The sequence below is a fragment of the Gobio gobio genome (assembly GCF_949357685.1).
Source record: "Gobio gobio genome assembly, chromosome: 12".
Lineage (NCBI taxonomy): Eukaryota > Metazoa > Chordata > Actinopteri > Cypriniformes > Gobionidae > Gobio > Gobio gobio.
The window spans coordinates 32,012,505-32,032,005 of record NC_137105.1 but is presented as its reverse complement, the minus strand read 5'-3'; the positions used below and the strand labels follow the sequence as shown (position 1 = coordinate 32,032,005).

The 19,501-nt window shown below is 39.0% G+C and overlaps 1 protein-coding gene across 1 annotated transcript; it reads left to right on the top strand.

Annotated features, from left to right (window-relative positions):
* The first annotated feature begins 1,215 nt into the window (after positions 1–1,215).
* On the top strand, positions 1,216–18,601 carry kcnk3a (potassium channel, subfamily K, member 3a). The gene is made up of 2 exons (XM_079830509.1): positions 1,216–1,564; positions 17,273–18,601. Exons 1-2 carry the CDS (start codon positions 1,282–1,284, stop codon positions 18,151–18,153), a joined length of 1,164 nt encoding a protein of 387 aa, XP_079686635.1. The 5' UTR covers positions 1,216–1,281; the 3' UTR covers positions 18,154–18,601.
* The last annotated feature ends 900 nt before the right edge of the window (positions 18,602–19,501 follow it).

The following is a 19,501-nucleotide window of genomic DNA, read 5'->3' as shown; positions in this document are numbered from 1 at the left end:
TTCTATTCGTTTTTCTGTTTTTAAAGAAAATAGAAAAATTGTTTACTTAAAAAAAAAACTGTATGCATACTGTGCTAGACTAACTGAGACTTGTTACAGCACTTGCATGCTGTTCCCCCTTTGTCTGATTGCTTCTATTGCTCTCCTCATTTGTAAGTCACTTTGGATAAAAGCATCTGCTAAATGATTAAATGTAAATGTTAATAATTGCCTGGTTTCATAGACAGAGCTTAGATTAAGCCAGGATTAGGCCTTCGTTCAATTAGGACATTTAAGTAGCTTTTATAAATATGCCTTAGAAAAAAAACATAACAACAAAAACAGCAATCCGCCGGAAGTTAGTTATTTTAGTCTATAAAGTTTTACTTTTCACTTCGCTTCAGAAGGCCTTTATTAACCCCCCGGAGCTGTGTGGAGCAGTTATATGATGGATAGATGCCCTTTTATGGACTTCATAAATGAGGCAACAATTCACTGCCATTATAATGCTTTGGATTAGCCAGGACTATATTTTAATATAACTCCGTTATTATTATTCTGAAAGAAGAATGTCATATACACCTAGGATGACTTGAGGGTGAATAAACCATGGGCTAATTTTCATTTTTGGGTGAACTAACCCTTTTAAACATCTCAAACATGCATTTCAGTCTGGGACAGTTTTAGAAACTGAACAGTTTTAAAAGCTTAACCTGAAAGCAACTGTCTCACTTCAGTTATCTGTAAATAAAATGCAATTCTGCAACAATACATAGGCCTACATTTTGTAACTGATCATTCAGTCGTTGAATAATTGAATTATTTAAAGAGGCTTATGTTTAAGAAGAGTTAGTGCTGGTGGATTTTTCATGTACTTTGTGAGATCAGTTTTAGCTTGATCACCTCCACAATGATGATGTCATGCAAATGTATTATTTTGATGAATCTTATTTGACCCACTTTACCTGATGTTCGTGGAAGCCGGGCAAAATGTAGCCTATACAATATTATAGATAATAGACTACATTTTTTTAATAAGAGCTACAACATGATTCCCTTTGGAAATCCTCCATAAAAAATAAAAATAAAAAAAAAACATCTCTTTCTAAATGAACTGTCTGTTTTGTACCACTGGGAGGTTATGAAGATGAAGCAAGGCTGAGATCTGTTGACTCAACAGGCACATGTGCACCCGTGGTGCTGAAGGAACAGCTCAGTGAGCCCCGTCGCAATGAAACAGCCCGGTGCTTCCTCATCACCATCAGTCTTCAAAGTTTGTGGCTCATTTCATTCGCTCTGACCATGAAGAGACAAAACATTAGGACCCTCGTGTTAATCATCTGCACTTTCACTTATTTGCTCGTCGGAGCGGCTGTTTTTGACGCGTTAGAGTCCAAAATGGAGATCACCCAAAAGAAGGTCCTGGACGATCGAAAGCGAGAGCTCATGGACAAGTACAACTTGAGCAAAGTCAATTTCGACGAGCTGGAGCGGGTCGTGCTGCAGCTGAAGCCGCATAAGGCTGGAGTCCAGTGGAGGTTCGCTGGTTCCTTTTATTTCGCCATAACGGTTATCACCACTATAGGTATGTCAGACATTCAAATCTCGTCTCCATCAACTTATTTTTTTCATCCAACTTTTTCATTTTCAGGTTCCTCAAACAAGATATGCGTTATGAACATCATAAATCATAAATTAGTTTTAGGTCGCCCATGTTGTAGCTACAACATGCGTGATCCGTGAGTGTTATGTCAGTTTGATTGGTAAAACGCTCAATTTTGACATTTAATATATTAATAATAATATTAAAAACACACCACATATTGTGTTGCCTGCGCTGAATTAATCCAACGTGTAAATTGATTTCATATTGGGAGTATTTTAAACAACACTGTGGTGAAAAAGCCAGTTTAAGCTAGCTGTGTGTGGAACAGGCGAAATTCTAGCTAAAATGTTCATAAGCTGGTCAAATTGGCTGTTAGTCGCTCTTGATTGGTCATTAGCTGGTGTATACTGGCAATTAACTGTTCCAGTCAAGACATTAGATGGTCTAAGATGGTCATTTGTTGGTCTAAGCTGGTCCTGGCTGGTCTAAGCTGGTATATCATTGTGGACCAGGAACAAATCTTCTACCAGCTGGTCGTACTAGCTTAAGGTTGCTGGTCAAGCAGCTAATGACAATCTTTCACTAGCTAATGACCAGCTTAAACCAGCTAGAAGCCAACTACTATGTTCCAAAACACTGCAACCAGCTTAAACTGGATTTTCCAGCAGAGACCTGCATAGTTTATGTGTACTTAAACTTACACAGCCTTCAGAAAAAGTCGTATACTTCCAGGAGGCGTATGTGTGACACTAGACAGCTCTTGAAGAAACAGACACTGCCGACAGAACAGGGACGTTTTTAATTCATCCAAAGATCAACAGACCATGTTCAGTGACCAGCCTTCATCTGTCTGTCTCAGTAATAGGAAATGGGTAGTGACAACACGATCCTACAGTGTGACCTGCTGTACTTCATCTAAAATGACATTAAACATAAATTTCTAATTCTTGTATATTACACTTGCTTATTTATGGCCTCAATAAATAGAATTTATTTAGGCTATGGCACCACAGCTAAAAGGGAATAAAATAAATAAATGGGGACATCCCCTATACATGTTTAATACATATATTTGTATTATATATGCACATATAAACATAAATATAGGCTACATTTTTAACTTAATCCAATTTTTAACTTAATTCAATCCTTTAAATCCATGTTCAACAACCCAAATGACGTTTTTTATTATTAAATATTGTCCTCTTTGTCTTTTTTAATCAAATGTCCACTTATGCCTAATTGTATTGAATGCTGTAGTGCACTTCAAATTTTAAAAGTATGCTGTATATTAAAAAAACTGTACTTGCGGATAATATATTAATAAATTAAAAGGACGCTTAAGTGTACTTAAAGAGAGTACACTTTTATCTGTTTCTTAACACTTATATACACTTTTAAAAGTGCACTTTGTAAAAATGTCAAATTAGAAGGTTTATTTTAATAGGTTTAAGTTCATTTTAATAGTTGTGTTGTGCTTTCAAGAAGAATACTTATTTTGTTGTGTTGACTAATTCTTAAATCACATGTAAAGTACTTGATTATAATTCGACCTGTAGTGTGGATAATATTACATTTAAAGTTGATATATTTTAAATGTACTAAAATGCGCTTGAACTATTTCAAAGACAATTATGAAAATACATAAAGACACACTTAAGTCCTACTTAAGTGGGTGGCAAAAGAACTCTAAAGTTCAGATAATTGTATTTAATATAAAGCTAAACAATAATACATTTCCATTTAATTGGAATTAACATGCAATTAAGTATCAAGTTTTTTATTTCCATATTAAGTATTACTAAAGTGTACTTCTTTTGCAAAAGGGATACAACCCAGATCCTAATGTAATGGACTGTAAATCATAATAAAATCTCAACCCCATTTTAGGATCCACAAAAACTCAATTAATGTTTCCATTGTCATGTATGCTGCATTTCCTCTTATCAGACACATCCATGGTCTGGTCTGTTTCATGTGTCTGCTATAGATCAGGTTTCTGTGTACACTTGCCATGAGTAATCTAATCATCAGTTAAGCAATCAGCCTGCCAGCACCTTATTGTCAATGCAGAACACTCTGTAAACAAGGAACTGTTTACTATCTGCGGTCTGTGGTATCAGCTTAGTTCACTGAGTTAACCTGATCCATTAGTCTAGTAGAAGTTCGTGCTGCAATTTTCAGCCCATTATCAAACAGAAATGTACCCACCATAGATATTGAGAAAGACGTGTCCTCCTGAATATGAGTGGTCAATCGATATCTTGAATATTTGGTTACATCCTTCTTGCCAACAGGCTAGTTTTCTTTTTGTATGGTGACCAGATCGATTTTATAGCAAGGTTTTATAGCGAGTCGAGCATGCAGCAATTGTGTTTTTCCACAACCTGGCACTGCACAACATTTAGTTTAGATCGCTTAGTTGCTCGATCCAGTGTTAGCGTCACATATGTTATGTATCTACTACTCATGCCATGTGCGAATCAGTGGGCGGGGCTACAGTGGTAGCGATGTAGAAGTAGGCGTTTATCTTCTTCTGTTGAGACAGCCTTTCACTTATCTATGACGTCATAAATAAGCACATTCCAAAACGAGTCGTTCTCTGGGCTTGGTTTAAAAAAAGCTGTTTTTGGAATAACAAGGACGTTTTCAGTTCTGAAACTTACAGTATATTCTTATAGTATGATGACCTCTTATATGTCAAAAGCTCAAGGAAAATGTAATTTCTCAGTTCAGGACCCCTTTATCATAAAGTGATTTTGTAGTACTTCTAATTAGGGAAATAATTAAATATCCAACAGGAGTTGGGTAAACCTGAAATCAGCTTAATAATACAGTTCCTGAAGATTGTGTATAACTGTTCAGCCAACCCACTGGTTTTAACAATATGCAATTGAAATATGTTCATAATATTAGTTTACACATCACTAATATCAATAGCACTGAGCAACATAACTCTTGACGGAATATGCTGAAATAAAATACCAATTGTTCAGCACAGATTCTGAGGGACTTTTAATTCCAGAATGTTGATGTGAAAGATGTGGGATCAATACAGTTCCAGGGTCCAGCGACAGTACAGCAGGACACGAGCGCCTCTTCTGCCCTCCTCTGCAGGGAAGGAGTGTTTTGGATGGAAAGAATGTGAACTGAAAAAATAAATACCCTCCTGGCCATCAGAGCAGCAGGTCATGCATCAGTCGGAATCTGTGGCTTTTTGCCCTTTATACATTTTGGATGACTTTTCACATAGAGAATCTGTTGATCAGCTTGACAACTCTAATGTCCCAACTGATGTTTCAAAGGGACAATGAAGGACTTTTATTTGCTGCATTTTTTATATGCCACTTTCCCCAAAGCATATTTACAGTTCACCGGGCACCTGGTCAGACCTTTTTATGACACCCGTGGTGCTAAAACACACTTATAAAGGAAGTCATATAGAGATTACAACATGCAATGCACTGAATTTCCTGCCTTAATACAAACAGAAAAATCATTATTTGCTGATAATATGTACAATATTCAGTGTACCTATAAACGGAGATAAACATTTATTACAACTAATTTAGTTTTTCTTACAATCTAATCCATCAATATTGTATCCAAATATTTTTATATTATTCTGTTGTCTCACAGATGTTTTATTATACAATAGACGCCACTAGATGCACAATATTTGAATAATGTAGGCCTGCTTTGAATGAGATACTTAAGATAAAAAGTGTGCGGAGCACTGATCTACACTACCAACCTGCTGGATATCTGAGAAAGAGATGTTTAAGTACTTTAAGAGTAGAAAGACGTGTCCTTGTGATGTTGTTGGCATGACTCTGTAAAGTGCAAGATGCTTACGTATACTGTATGTGGATACATTTTCACAAAGTGACACATGTGACACATGGCCAGTTGCCCAGTAGTGACAGCATCACTGGTACCTTGCATGGACAATCATCATCATTAAAAAAAAACAGCATTTCTGAATAAAACAAAGCTGTGACCTTATATTGCTCTATAACCTTAAATATATTAACATAATACAAAATTTATCATAACATTATATTATATTATATTATATTTATTATATTATATTTTATTATATTAAATTATTATTATGTCCTGCTAGGGGTGTGCGATACTGAATATTTCTCAATATTTTGTGTGATTTTGTCGGTAATGATAATTAAACAATATTTTGCTGAGTGAGTTATTGTGATGGTACCTTGGCAGGTTTAGGACAACTGACTCCTAAAGTTTTTGTTACAAATTAAAGTTAAAGTAAAATAAAGTTTTAAAAATAAAACGTTGAATATTAATACATGAAATTATTTTAAAATTGAAAATATACTTTAAATATGAAACTAAAACCGCCAGTAGGTGGTTTCTATCATGGAAACTTGCATTTCTAAACCTCAAATAAACAATTCAATAATCAATTAAAAATGTATACCTGTATGATATTAAACTGTAGCCACATTAGATGTTTGGTAAATGGATAGATGGATGATTCAGCTGCGGATGCTATCTTCTGGCAAGAATTCATTCATTACTTGTTATTGTGGTGCATTGTAGGATTAAATGAGAGCCCTCTGTAACATTCACTATGGTTTTAGACACCACTACGAAGTACGAATGGCTGTCCCCTCAAATAGCGCACTATTAAAGGGTATAAGGCGCAATTTCAGACACAGTGTGTTGCTCAGAGACACAAAACAGTTCTGTTGCGGCTTTAAAACAATTTTAGTTGTGAAATAAAGCAAAAACAATATGCAATATAGTTTCTAAAATTAAAGTTATTTAGTAGTGACGAGCCCGAACCTGAGAAGAGGACGAAGTCATTGCCCCGGAGCCTGACCCCTCAAAGTGTCTGACCAGGTGCATGAACAGGCAACATTGTGCATTGTCGAGGGAGTATTAGTGGAGTTTGAGGGCTGGGAGGAAAGCCCCACCCACAACCTCGCTGCTGTGGATGTGATGTAATTATTTGGAGGATATGTTAAAGGCATTTGAGGAGGAAAATTACCTGTTTCTCCAAACCCAGCTGGTTCCGCCCAGCCTTATGCTGCCTGTGATCCCTCCAAGCCGCCCCTCCCCCCTCTTCTAACAGCCCACCCCTGCTCCACCTTCATCCTCAGTCCCACCAGCTTCACCTCAATCTTCCGTTTTCCCTTCAGGGACAGTTGTTCAGTTGTTATTTTTTGGCGCAAGGCCACACCTTCTCGGGAGGGAGCGAACATGTATTCTGTGTTTTGGTTCTGTTTTCCTTGTGCATGTCTTTTGACCCAGTTACCCAGTGTGTCTGATTAGTTATCCCGTTCACCCATTGTCTCATTAATTAGTTCATTAGTTCCTTGTTTGTTTTAGTATTTAAACTCCTTGTGTTCCTGCAGTCTGTTTTTTTCTGTCTGTTCAGAGAGTTATTGTATTAAATTCTGCTTCCTTCGTCTTCATGAGCTACTTATATAACCACCCGTGACAAAATAATGAGCAAAATATTAATGCACTGCATTAAATTGTTTATTCAAAGCAATAAAATAACATGACTGCCTGTACAAAAAAGTGCATAACATTTAAAATTATCTTTATAAATAAAATATATAGCGTTCTGTGTGAACAGATTGGTTACGGTTTTGACATAACCAAGATCTTTTCCGCATTGAGCGTCTCTATTTCGGCAATGTTTTAAATGAACAATACAGCAGCGCCGCATCAAGTGGGTTCAACTGAATAGGCTAAAACATTGAATTGATAAGGCTGACTGACACAAAAAAAAAGTTTAACATTAAAATAAATAAGTAACTAATCAGAAACCATGACAACTAGCTATGAACTAAAACTGGAGACAAATGTCTATGAAACGAGACAAATGGTGACAGGGAAAACAAAACAAAACATGAAAATGAAACTAAACAGGACATGATAATGAAACTACGAACTGTAAGTGACATGTTTAAATCAGAATAAAACAAAGCATATGACATTTGGAAAAGGACAAGTTGGAAAACAAAATCATCTATAGATAAACTAAATATTTCATAATTACATTGGTCTAAATATGAAGCACAATGTAAGGACACATTAAATCGATCAAACATGAAAGTAAAGACTAACAAAATCAGCTTTACATCACAGGAACACATTACATTTTAAAATAGAAAACATTTATTTTACATTTTAACATTTCAAAATATTATTTTTTACTGTATTTTTGATCAAATAAATGCAGCATTGGTGAGCATGAGACTTGTATTTATGTAAATGTATCCAAAAATTATAAAATATTTAAAATGCAGTAATAATATAAAACAAAATTATCAGTCAAGTAACCAAATGATTTTCTTACATAAAAGAGAAAAACAAATAGCATTATATAATCACATGACTCTGCAGCACTGGTTAGCCTATCTTGTTTTTCAAGAAGATATGAAAGATTAAAAGGGACAGCAGCGGGACATCTGACCAGAGTCTTGTCAGCCCCTAAAACACTGCTAGAGTTACATATAGCCTACTAAACATAACTGCTCAGCACATGTGCACACATACCGACAACTACAAGACACAAGATGAAAATGATCATATATGTGGGGCAAAAAAGTATTTAGTCAGCCACCAATTGTGCAAGTTCTCCCACTTAAAAAGATGAGAGAGGCCTGTAATTTTCATACACTTCAACTATGAGAGACAGAATGAGAAAATAAAAAACATCCAGAAAATCATATTGTCTGATTTTTAAAGAATTTATTTGCAAATTATGGTGGAAAATAAGTATTTGGTCACCTACAAAAAAAGCAAGATTTCTGGCTCTCACAGACCTGTAACTTCTTCTTTAAGAGGCTCCTCTGTCCTCCACTCGTTACCTGTATTAATGGCACCTGTTTGAACTCGTTATCAGTATAAAAGACACCTGTCCACAACCTCGAACAGTCAGACTCCAAACTCCGCTATGGCCAAGACCAAAGATTTGTCAAAGGACACCAGAAACAAAATTGTAGACCTGCACCAGGCGGGGAAGACTGAATCTGCAATAGGTAAGCAGCTTGGTGTGAAGAAATCAACTGTGGGAGCAATTATTAGAAAATGGAAGACATACAAGACCACTGATAATCTCCCTCGATCTGGGGCTCCACGCAAGATCTCACCCCGTGGGGTCAAAATGTTCACAAGGATGGCGAGCAAAAATTCCAGAACCACATGGGAGGACCTAGTGAATGACCTGCAGAGAGCTGGGACCAAAGTAACAAAGGCTACCATCAGTAACACACTACACCGCCAGGGACACCCCCTGCTTAAGCCAGTACATGTCCGGGCCCGTCTGAGGTTTGCTAGAGAGCATTTGGATGATCCAGAAGAGGATTGGGAGAATGTCATATGGTCAGATGAAACCAAAATATAACTTTTTGGTAAAAAAACTCAACTTGTCGTGTTTGAAGGAGAAAGAATGCTGAGTTGCATCCAAAGAACACCATACCTACTGTGAAGCATGGGGGTGGAAACATCATGCTTTGGGGCTGTTTTTCTGCAAAGGGACCCGGACGACTGATCTGTGTACAGGAAATAATGAATGGGGCCATATATCATGTGATTTTGAGCAAAAACCTCCTTCCATCAGCAAGGGCATTGAAGATGAAACGTGGCTGGGTCTTTCAGCATGACAATGATCCCAAACACACCGCCCGGGCAACGAAGGAGTGGCTTCGTAAGAAGCATTTCAAAGTCCTGGAGTGGCCTAGCCAGTCTCCAGATCTCAACCCCATAGAAAATCTTTGGAGGGAGTTGAAAATCCGTGTTGCCCAGCGACAGCCCCCAAACATCACTGCTCTAGAGGAGATCTGCATGGAGGAATGGGCCAAACTACCAGCAACAGTGTGTAAAAATCTTGTGAAGACTTACAGACAACATTTGACCTCTGTCATTGCCAACAAAGGGTATATAACAAAGTATTGAGATTAACTTTTGTTATTGACCAAATACTTATTTTCAACCATAATTTGTAAATAAAATCTTAAAAAATCAGACAATGTGCTTTTCTGGATTTTTTTTCTCATTTTGTCTTTCATAGTTGAAGTGTACCTATGATGAAAATTACAGGCCTCTCTCATCTTTTTAAGTGGGAGAACTTGCAAAATTGGTGGCTAAATACTTTTTTGCCCCACTGTATATATATACACCCTGTATATATATACACCCAAATATTTGAACACCCTGCTATTTTGCAAGTTCTCCCACTTATAAATCATGGAGGGGTCTGAAATTGTCATCATAGGTGCATGTCCACTGTGAGACATAATCTAAAAAAAAAAATTCCAGAAATCACAATGTATGATTTTTTAACTATTTATTTGTATGATACAGCTGCAAATAAGTATTTGAACACCTGTCTAGCAGCTTGGTGAAAAAAGGTCCACTGTTGGAGCAATCATTAGAAAATAGAAGAAGCTAAACAGGACTGTCAATCTCCCTCGGACTGGGGCTCCATGCAAGATCTCACTTTGTGGGGTCTCAATATTCCTATGAAAGGTGAGAAATCAGCCCAGAACTACACGGGAAGACCTGGTCAATGACCTGAAAAGAGCTGGGACCACCGTTTCCAAGGTTACTGTTGGTTATACACTAAGACGGCATGGTTTGAAATCATGCATGGCACGGAAGGTTCCCCTGCTTAAACCAGCACATGTCCAGGCCCGTCTTAAGTTTGCCAATGACCATTTGGATGATCCAGAGGAGTCATGGGAGAAAGTCGTGTGGTCAGATGAGACCAAAATAGAACTTTTTGGTCATAATTCCACTAAACGTGTTTGGAGGAAGAAGAATGATGAGTACCATCCCAAAAACACCATCCCTACTGTGAAGCATGGGGGTGATACCATCATGCTTTGGGGGTGTTTTTCTGCACATGGGACAGGGCGACTGCACTATATTAAGGAGAGGATGACCGGGGCCATGTATTGCGAGATTTTGGGGAACAACCTCCTTCCCTCAGTTAGAGCATTGAAGATGGGTCGAGGCCGGGTCTTCCAACATGACAATGACCCGAATCACACAGCCAGGATTACCAAGGAGTGGCTCTGTAAGAAGCATATCAAGGTTATGACGTGGCCTAGCCAGTCTCCAGACCTAAACCCAATAGAGAATCTTTGGAGGGAGCTCAAACTCCGTGTTTATCAGCGACAGGCCAGAAACCTGACTGATCTAGAGAAGATCTGTCTGGAGGAGTGGGCCAAAATCCCTTCTGCAGTGTGTGCAAACCTGGTGAAAAACTACAGGAAACGTTTGTTCAAATACTTATTTGCAGCTGTATCATACAAATAAATAGTTAAAAAATCATACATTGTGATTTCAGTTTTTTTTTTTTTTTAGATTATGTCTCTCACAGTGGACATGCACATACGATGACAATTTCAGACCCCTCCATGATTTCTAAGTGGGAGAACTTGCAAAATAGCAGGGTGTTCAAATACTTATTTTCCTCACTGTATATCCACACATGGATCTGTAATTTTGCATATACCCACAACATTAGTGGAGAGTCCTGTAAAACAGTTTTATGCGTGCCATATGATAATCTGATTATTAATAATTTAATTAATCCTAGACATAGGGCTGGTGAGCTGACAATGATGTAATTCTAATAAAGGTGGATGCATCCCAGATCAGCCTTTGATCTGCCTTTAATAAACACATGCACCCCACACACACACATACATACACATACAGGTATATGTAACAGTTTGTCCCTTATATTTATTATTATCATTCTTTACTTATGTTTGTCCCTTAATATGTTTTATATTGTAATTTAACCAAACATCTTTAATCCTTTATTTCACACCATCCCATCCCCCAACACCACACACTCATACTCTCACACCTTCTCTAAGTATTTAATCCCCAACCCCTTTATAACATGTGTTCAACTACTGAATGGATTTGCACTGACTGCAGCACATTTGATGATAAGGTGAAATAATAATTCAGAAAAAAAATGAGTTATTTTAGGAGATGTAAGCTGAATGGATGGAGAGAAGCAGAGACATGAAAATGAGCTCTAAACAGCAGCCTGTATGTGCAGATGGCTCGACTGGGCCACTTTCAAAGAAATAATTCATGCTGCTTCTATAATAAGAGCAACTGGACTCCATGATAGCGCAATGCAAATACAATTACAGATGGTCATTATGAGAAGAAGCAATGTGAATCTCAATTATAGAACATTAACAGGTGCAGGGAAAGTATAGATATTGTTGTACTGCCTCAGGTTATGCCTGTAACCATGGTTCCCTGAGAAGGTAAACGAGACACTGCGTCATGTAGTTGATGCTATGGGAACACTCTTCGTGAGCCTTTGTCTAGAGCATGTGTGCTACACACCAATTTTGATTGGCTACCACAGTCATGTGACGTCACAGGGGTGCCTTGAGAGGATGTCCTCAACTTCAATTGTCTGAAGGAAGACATACAAGCATGCCTGAAGTATGGCAACGTGACACAGTGTCTTGTTTCCCTTCTCAGGGAACCATGGTTGCAGTCCTAACCTGAGACTGTACAAGAAAACACTTTTAAACCTTTGTCATGGAGTTGACGCTATAGGAACGAAATACCCACTATGACATACCGAACAAATGCCTGCTCACCATGCTTGTGAACTGCCCAGGAGGTTAACTGTAGCCAAATCATTGCCACACAGCGCACACATGACCAAGAACAAGATGGCCTGAGGTTACGCCCGCTCCAGGACCAGGAGAGGCCTCAGGAGAGAACGGTGTTCTTTCAACTGTATGCTCCACCTAAGAATATAGCAATGTTCTTCACACTGAACTTCACTGTTGAACCCCTAGGGAAGTGCTCTACCCAGAATTGGGTGTCCTAGGAAATAGTCAACATCAAAACATTTGAATATAACCTCCAGTGAGAACTGGAGGGGCTACTGAGAGGGCAGAGCACCATGGCACTCTTGTACTTCCCCTACCAAGTAACTCTTATTGGCTGATGGTTGCCCATTCCTACAGTTCCAGCGAATGACAGAGAGCGGGCCACTAGCTGCGACAGAGTCTACTTTTATATTCTGTCCCAAATCTCCTCATGAACCGTTAGGAAAACATGCTGTCATAGTTCCCCTCTATGTCTGTGACAAAGGGGAAGAGCCAGCCCATTACTCCAATTGAAACGTGATTTGACAAGAAGCAGATTAATGCTTATCAGCCCCATGTCACCAAAGGCGACACAAGAGCAGGTGGGACGCTAAAGCGGTCTTCCAGTAATGTTTAGTCTAAAGGAAGCTGTGCCAGTGCTGAAACAGTGTTAAAGCCCAACTCTACAAATGCAATATCCCACACAAAGCATATCCATATGAACTCCACAGCCTCCGTAGAGAGTAATAAGGAAGTCAGTATAACAATCACTCTACCTTCTCTACAACAGTCTGGCATTACTGTTACACTACAGAGATGTACCAATGCATCACCAATGTGTAAAATGGCTCAATAGACAGTTGGAACGTTAACTGCGAAATCCTGTCAACCCATCTGTGTGGGGCACTTCCTCTTACTAACAGAGGGAACACACTCTATAGATGAAAAATGGGTTATTTATAATGGGTATTATTCATACAGGAGGGAGTAACTCAAACTCAACCACCGCTACCCTGCATGTGTTAATCAGGCAAATTCTCCTGTAATCCCAGACAAATGCAGATCCCCCCTGGTAAACACACAATTCATGAAAAATCCCAATATCAATCTCCTGCAGGCAGAGTGCTTCTCATCCCTGGAAGATATTTTACACTCTCCTCTTTTTTCCCTTAAGTCCTCGTTTGGCTTCTTGCAAGGTTGCCGCTTCGAGCCTCAGCTCCTCGAAGGAGGGGCACGGGCAACAACCTTCTCCTTCTGACCCTATCTCCAACTGGGGCCAGCAACAGAGTCAGGAGAAGGGGATGTAGGTCCGGGGGATGTACCGCTCGAACACCGCTGACTTGACCGTCGCCTCCTTGAATTTCTAGATCACTGTTTCAACAGCAGTACCAAAAAGTCTGGAAGGCGTCACCAGGGTGTGAAGAAGAAAAGATTGCGCTTTGTCCTTGAGCTCTGAGATGTTAAGCCACAGACACCCCTCTTTGGCTACCAAAGGTCAATGGAGCGGTCCAAAGCACAGATCGCTTGCTTGGTGGCCGCTTGCTTGGTACCCAAATAAAGGTCCTTCAAAAAGTGGGCTTGAAAAGCCTGCAGCACAGACATGGTGTGCAGGGTTCCATGGTCTGGCTCACCACCACATATGCCTTGCCCATGAGCCTCAATGTCATTTGGCACGGTTTTGATGGCAAAGCTGAAGCCTTCCATGAGTACGCCACTCTGGATATGAGATAGCTCGCAAGCGCATCTTCAACCCGGGGCATCCTCACATAGCCGTGCTCAGCAAGCCCTCTAACATTAGCGTAACTGGTCACTTGAGTGGCATGAACACACCTAAGAATGGTTTGTCCCATGACCTTTTAAACTCATTACGGAGATCGGGGATAAAGGGAAGGCTCACAGAAGTTGGACGCTTATGACCCGCAAGGAATCGCTCATCCACACTGCGATTTCCAGGCCAATAGCATGCTTGGAAAAATGCATTGGAAGAAGCCACCGAGCGGGCTTCCGGATCTGGCATGAGTGCTGAGGAGCTAGCAGGTGATACCTGAGAGAGGGTTAAACCCCCACGATTGTAATTGTCGGGCTGCCTCGGCAGCTGAGGGACCTCATTCATAGGACACAGACGTCTGGCTCCCATCTCCCTTGAAAAGAGGGAGAGTTTGCTCACTTTGGTCACAGTGAGAACAACCAGCCCCCTTGAGCGCTGAACGAGTGTGCACCACTCCAAGACACTGTTGTGAACTTTTATCTTCTCAGGGGAGGAGACATAGGAAAATAGGGACACACCCCAAACATTCCTGTCTCATCAGCCATAATTCAATCAGCATAACAGTGTCATTCAAATGCATAGATGCAAATCCAATCACTCAGGCAATATTGCTCTAAACTTGTCATGGTAAATAGTCAGGAAGTGCATAAAGACAAAATACTTAATGTCTCAAACACTTACACAGCCTGACGTGATCTCCTTAGAATTTCCTCAAGTTTACTTCAAAATGTAAAACACAAATATAGATAATGTTTTCAGTTATATTCTATTACATTGGAACCTAGATATAACAATGTATAAATTTGTAATCTTACAACACATAACACACAACTAATGTTCAGACACCGGCTGAACGAGGAGTGTTCCCATAGTGTCAACTACAAGACAAAGTGTAGAGTTCCACCTCGGAAAGGGTACTACAGTGCCCTTTCATCCTATTCAACATTAATATTTTGCTCAAACCAGATTTTTAATTTGAACATTGAATTCCTATGGAGCCATTCACACACATCCTCTAAAAATGTTTTGGTCAAAATTAGGGAGTAATGAGTAACCAAGGAAAATAAACAGAGCGGGAAAACAGGAACAAAATGGGGACTGTTAACACGTTTTCAACTAATTTAAGAGCTTCTAGTGTCGTGCACTTTCAGTTACTTTTGCTAAAACAAACACATTCTGTTATGCTCTTTAGGATTGCAAACAGGTATTTATCATATTCTTTTTTATTTGTAATAATAAACATAGTGGTTTGTAGCGCAAATATTTTTCCATTTATTACTCTTTGTTATTCTTCTAGAACACTAAAGTATATAGTATATATATAAGTATATATATATAGTGGCTAATGAATCGTAAGTCTTGCACATTAACGGAAAATACCTCACTTCCACATTGCAAAATAAGGATAGCCTAAACACGACACTGGCCCAGGCAGATTTCTTTGTTATTAGCACAAACACACTATATTCCTCAAATTTAATCTAAATACACATGAAAACACAAACACTGAACTTTATTAAAACCTAACTAAATATTCTGTTTAATATTACACATTATGGATTTATTCACACTTTTAGTATTGTTTTTGCTGTGCGCATGTGATGGTTCCATCAGCAAATGAGTTCAGTTAAGCTTATATTAATCATTATTAAAGAATATTCTTAATGGTGTTTTAGTTATTTAAATTTTACCCCTCAATTTTAGGATACAGTTGTATCCATCACATTGAAAACAATGAACATTTAGGAAAAGGGTTTTTTTTTCTTTTTTTTTCTCTATTAATAAAATCCAAATTAGAATTACTTTAGTGTACACTGCAAAATAATGTACATGCATAAGGCCTCTCTTTTCTGTACCTATTACTGCCAGGTCTAATGATTTAGCAGATTTTGCTACAGTTAAATGCTCTAACTGTGGTATTACCATAAACTTACATTTCAAGTATTTACACTCTAAGAATTGGTTGATCCTGTTCCTAGATCAACATCCTTGTCACATTGTGTGCATCTTCAGTGAAAGTATAATATTTGTACAAGCAGCCTTAATATGTACATTGTTATATACGTAAATGGTGAAAGCTTGTGAAGCTTGTTGTAGATTCACCATTGTGTTCACACACTAAATTCCTCTAAGAATATAACCTGTTTATTTGCACTTGCTGTTGTTTTAGCATCTGATTCACTAAATGAATTATAGAGCAATCTGATTCCAATGCTATAAATAAAAATATAAATAACTATAAATTACACTATTGTCTCCTGCAGAGTTGCTTTACAGTTTAATTGAATGTTTCATAATTAATGTGGGCCTACTTTGCAACATTGATACTGTTATTAAACTGAATTGAATCATCACTGAACTAAATTGAGCTGCCTTCTGTAGAGATGCTTTATAGCTGAATTGAATTCATTTTATAGTACACTATTATTGAACTAAATTAAGCTGAATAATTACCCCATCGCCTTCTGAAGAGCTGTTTTATAGCTGAATTTAATTTGTTTCATAATTGATGAACTTTGCAACACTGACAATGTTATTGAACTGAATTCAATTTACATTACACTAAATTGAGCTAAAAAAAATTAGCTAAATAATGACAGATCTTCTATTTTTTCATAATTTATACACTAAAAAAAAGGTTCTATATGGCACCAAAATTGGTTCTTGGCTCGTAATCATAGGGGAACCGTTTTAAGTGCTGTATAGCACCAATTTTGGTTCTTCAGTGGTTCTTTTGCTAAGGTGCTATATAGCACCACTGACTAAGGTACCGCTACCATATACAGAACATGTTAAGATATGGTGCTTTATAGCACCAAAAGTGGTTCCTCTATGATTACAACGAAGAACCACTTTTAGTGCCATATAGAACCTTTTTTTTTAGATTGTAACTGTTATTTTCCTGTTTAGTAAAGCTGCTTTGAAACAATCTGTATTGTATAAAGCACTACAACTATGTGACTCGACTGAAAAGTGAGCACAAATGATTGCAATGGTAAAAAAAAAATGCAACTAAATATCCAAAAACATATGATAAATAATTTTGTCCAGTAACCATATATTGTGTATCCCTATTATTTAAAGATGACCTATTTTGCCCTTTTACAAAGTCTTGATTTTGTTTTTGGGGTATGCTAGAATAGGTTTTGATGCTTTAATGTTAATGATATAGAATTATAGAATAACTCCCTTTGGAGTGTGCTTTGCTCAAACAGCAACATTACACACTAAAGTAGAAAATGTAAATTATAATAGGTATAAAAAATGAGTTATGTTCATTTTATTTTCTAGGATATGGTCATGCGGCTCCCAGCACGGATGGTGGGAAAGTGTTCTGCATGTTCTACGCTCTCCTGGGCATCCCCCTCACCCTGGTGATGTTCCAAAGTCTGGGTGAACGCATCAACACCTTTGTCAAGTACCTGCTGCACCGTCTCAAAAAGTGTCTTGGCCTTCGGCACACCGAGGTCTCCATGGCCAACATGGTGTGCATTGGCTTAATATCCTGCATGAGCACACTGTGTGTGGGAGCAGCAGCATTCTCCCGCTACGAGGACTGGAGCTTCTTTCATGCGTACTATTACTGCTTCATAACACTCACCACCATTGGTTTTGGGGACTACGTGGCCCTGCAGAAGGATAATGCGTTACAAACCAACCCCCAGTACGTAGCGTTTAGCTTCATGTACATCCTCACAGGCCTCACGGTCATCGGCGCCTTCCTGAACCTGGTGGTTCTGCGTTTCATGACTATGAATGCAGAGGACGAACGCCGTGACGCAGAACAGCGTACGTTGCTGTCCCGCAGCAGACAGACTGGCTGCGGCGGACCCATGTCCGACCCCACGTCCTCATCTGGTGCGGCCCAGGGAGGAGGTTCCGGGAAAGGGTTGTGTAACGTCTACGCCGAAGTGCTGCATTTCCAGTCCATGTGCTCTTGTCTCTGGTACAAAAGCCAGGAGAAGATGCGCTACTCAATTCCCATGATAATCTCACACGATCTGTCTACTTCGGACACATACATGGAGCACAGCGAGACCTCCGACGCCCTTCACTCCAACGGCTGCGTGTGCAGTGCCTTGCAGGAGCACTCCGGCACCAGTTCAGTGTACACAGGCCTGCTCAGCCCAGCACATTACCAAAGACTCTCAAAACGCCGCAGCTCCATCTAGAGGGCTGGAGGATGTATTGCATGTGAATCTCTTTCGCCTTACAAAACCAACCACTGTTATACTTGGGGTTGAAAAACCGCTGCTTCTAAGCTGCTCGGATCCTCTGTCAGTCGAATATATGTAATGTAGTGATAGACGGGGGAGGGCGGCCTGCCAGCAGGTGCTGCTTGAGGACCGGAGACATAGAAGCGTGCAATAAAAACAGGTTAAAGGCCTGTGGGTTTTTTTTAAGTACACTTTGAGGTTTTTGAGTAAAGGCAAAATGCAAACTGCTAGCTCATCATTGAGCTCAACGGTAAATGGAAACAAAAGCTGGTCTTTCAAAATCAACAAGTCCCAAAGTGTCAGGATTTTCTGGTTTTGATTTGAATAGATAGTTCTTGTGATGCAACCATTTCAACGGTGAATACTTTATCTTTGCAGGAGTTATGAAATAATCATAGTAATTAAAACAAAATAATATATAAAAAAACAATCATCTTGAATGAGAACTTGGCTAATAATGAGTGTAGACCTTAGTCAGGGTGGCGCAATATTTACTTTCTGAGAGGAATAGAATTCTGCAGTGATGATGTATTTTTGCAGGCCAACCCGGAAGTTATCATCACACTGGCTCCCTCAACAAAATCCCGTAGGATTTTTCCATCGGCTTTTGGATTAACCCAAAGGTGACCAACAGAACGTTTGGTTCATCAAGAAAATCTTCACAATTTAAAGGGATAGTTCTCCCAAATTATCCCATAATTTACTCATCTTAGGTGTATATGAGTTTCATCTTTCAGCCAAACACAATTGAAGTTATATATATAAAAAAAATATCCTGGCTCTTTCAAGCTTTTATAATGGGAGAGAGTAGAACCTGATATTTTGAAGCCCAAAAAAGTGCCTCCATCCATCATAAAATGTATCCACACAGGTCCAGGCCAGGTGATGATAAAGGCCTTCTGAATCAAAGCGATGTGTTTTTGTAAGAAAAATATCCATATTTATAACTTATAAAATATAATCACTGGCTTCCGGTAATGGCTGTACGTGAGTCTAGTTCCGGCGGCAAAGTGACCTCTGACCCGACGCATGACGTATTGGCGAGCGCTGAAGCGCAGAGGATTGAGCAAAACAAAACACCGGTCATGAATGAGACTTCTAAAACAAGAATATTTAAAGAGAAATGTCGGAGGAGCTTGAGTTTGTTGCCCAGCCCTATTTTGAACCGTGAGAGGAGTCTACTCTCACCTAAGCTTACGCTACTCCTACATCCTACGTCATACGTCGGGTCAGAGGTCAGCCTTCAGCCGTAACGGCATATAAATGCATCTCTTCGCTTCAGAAGGCCTTTATTAAACCCCTG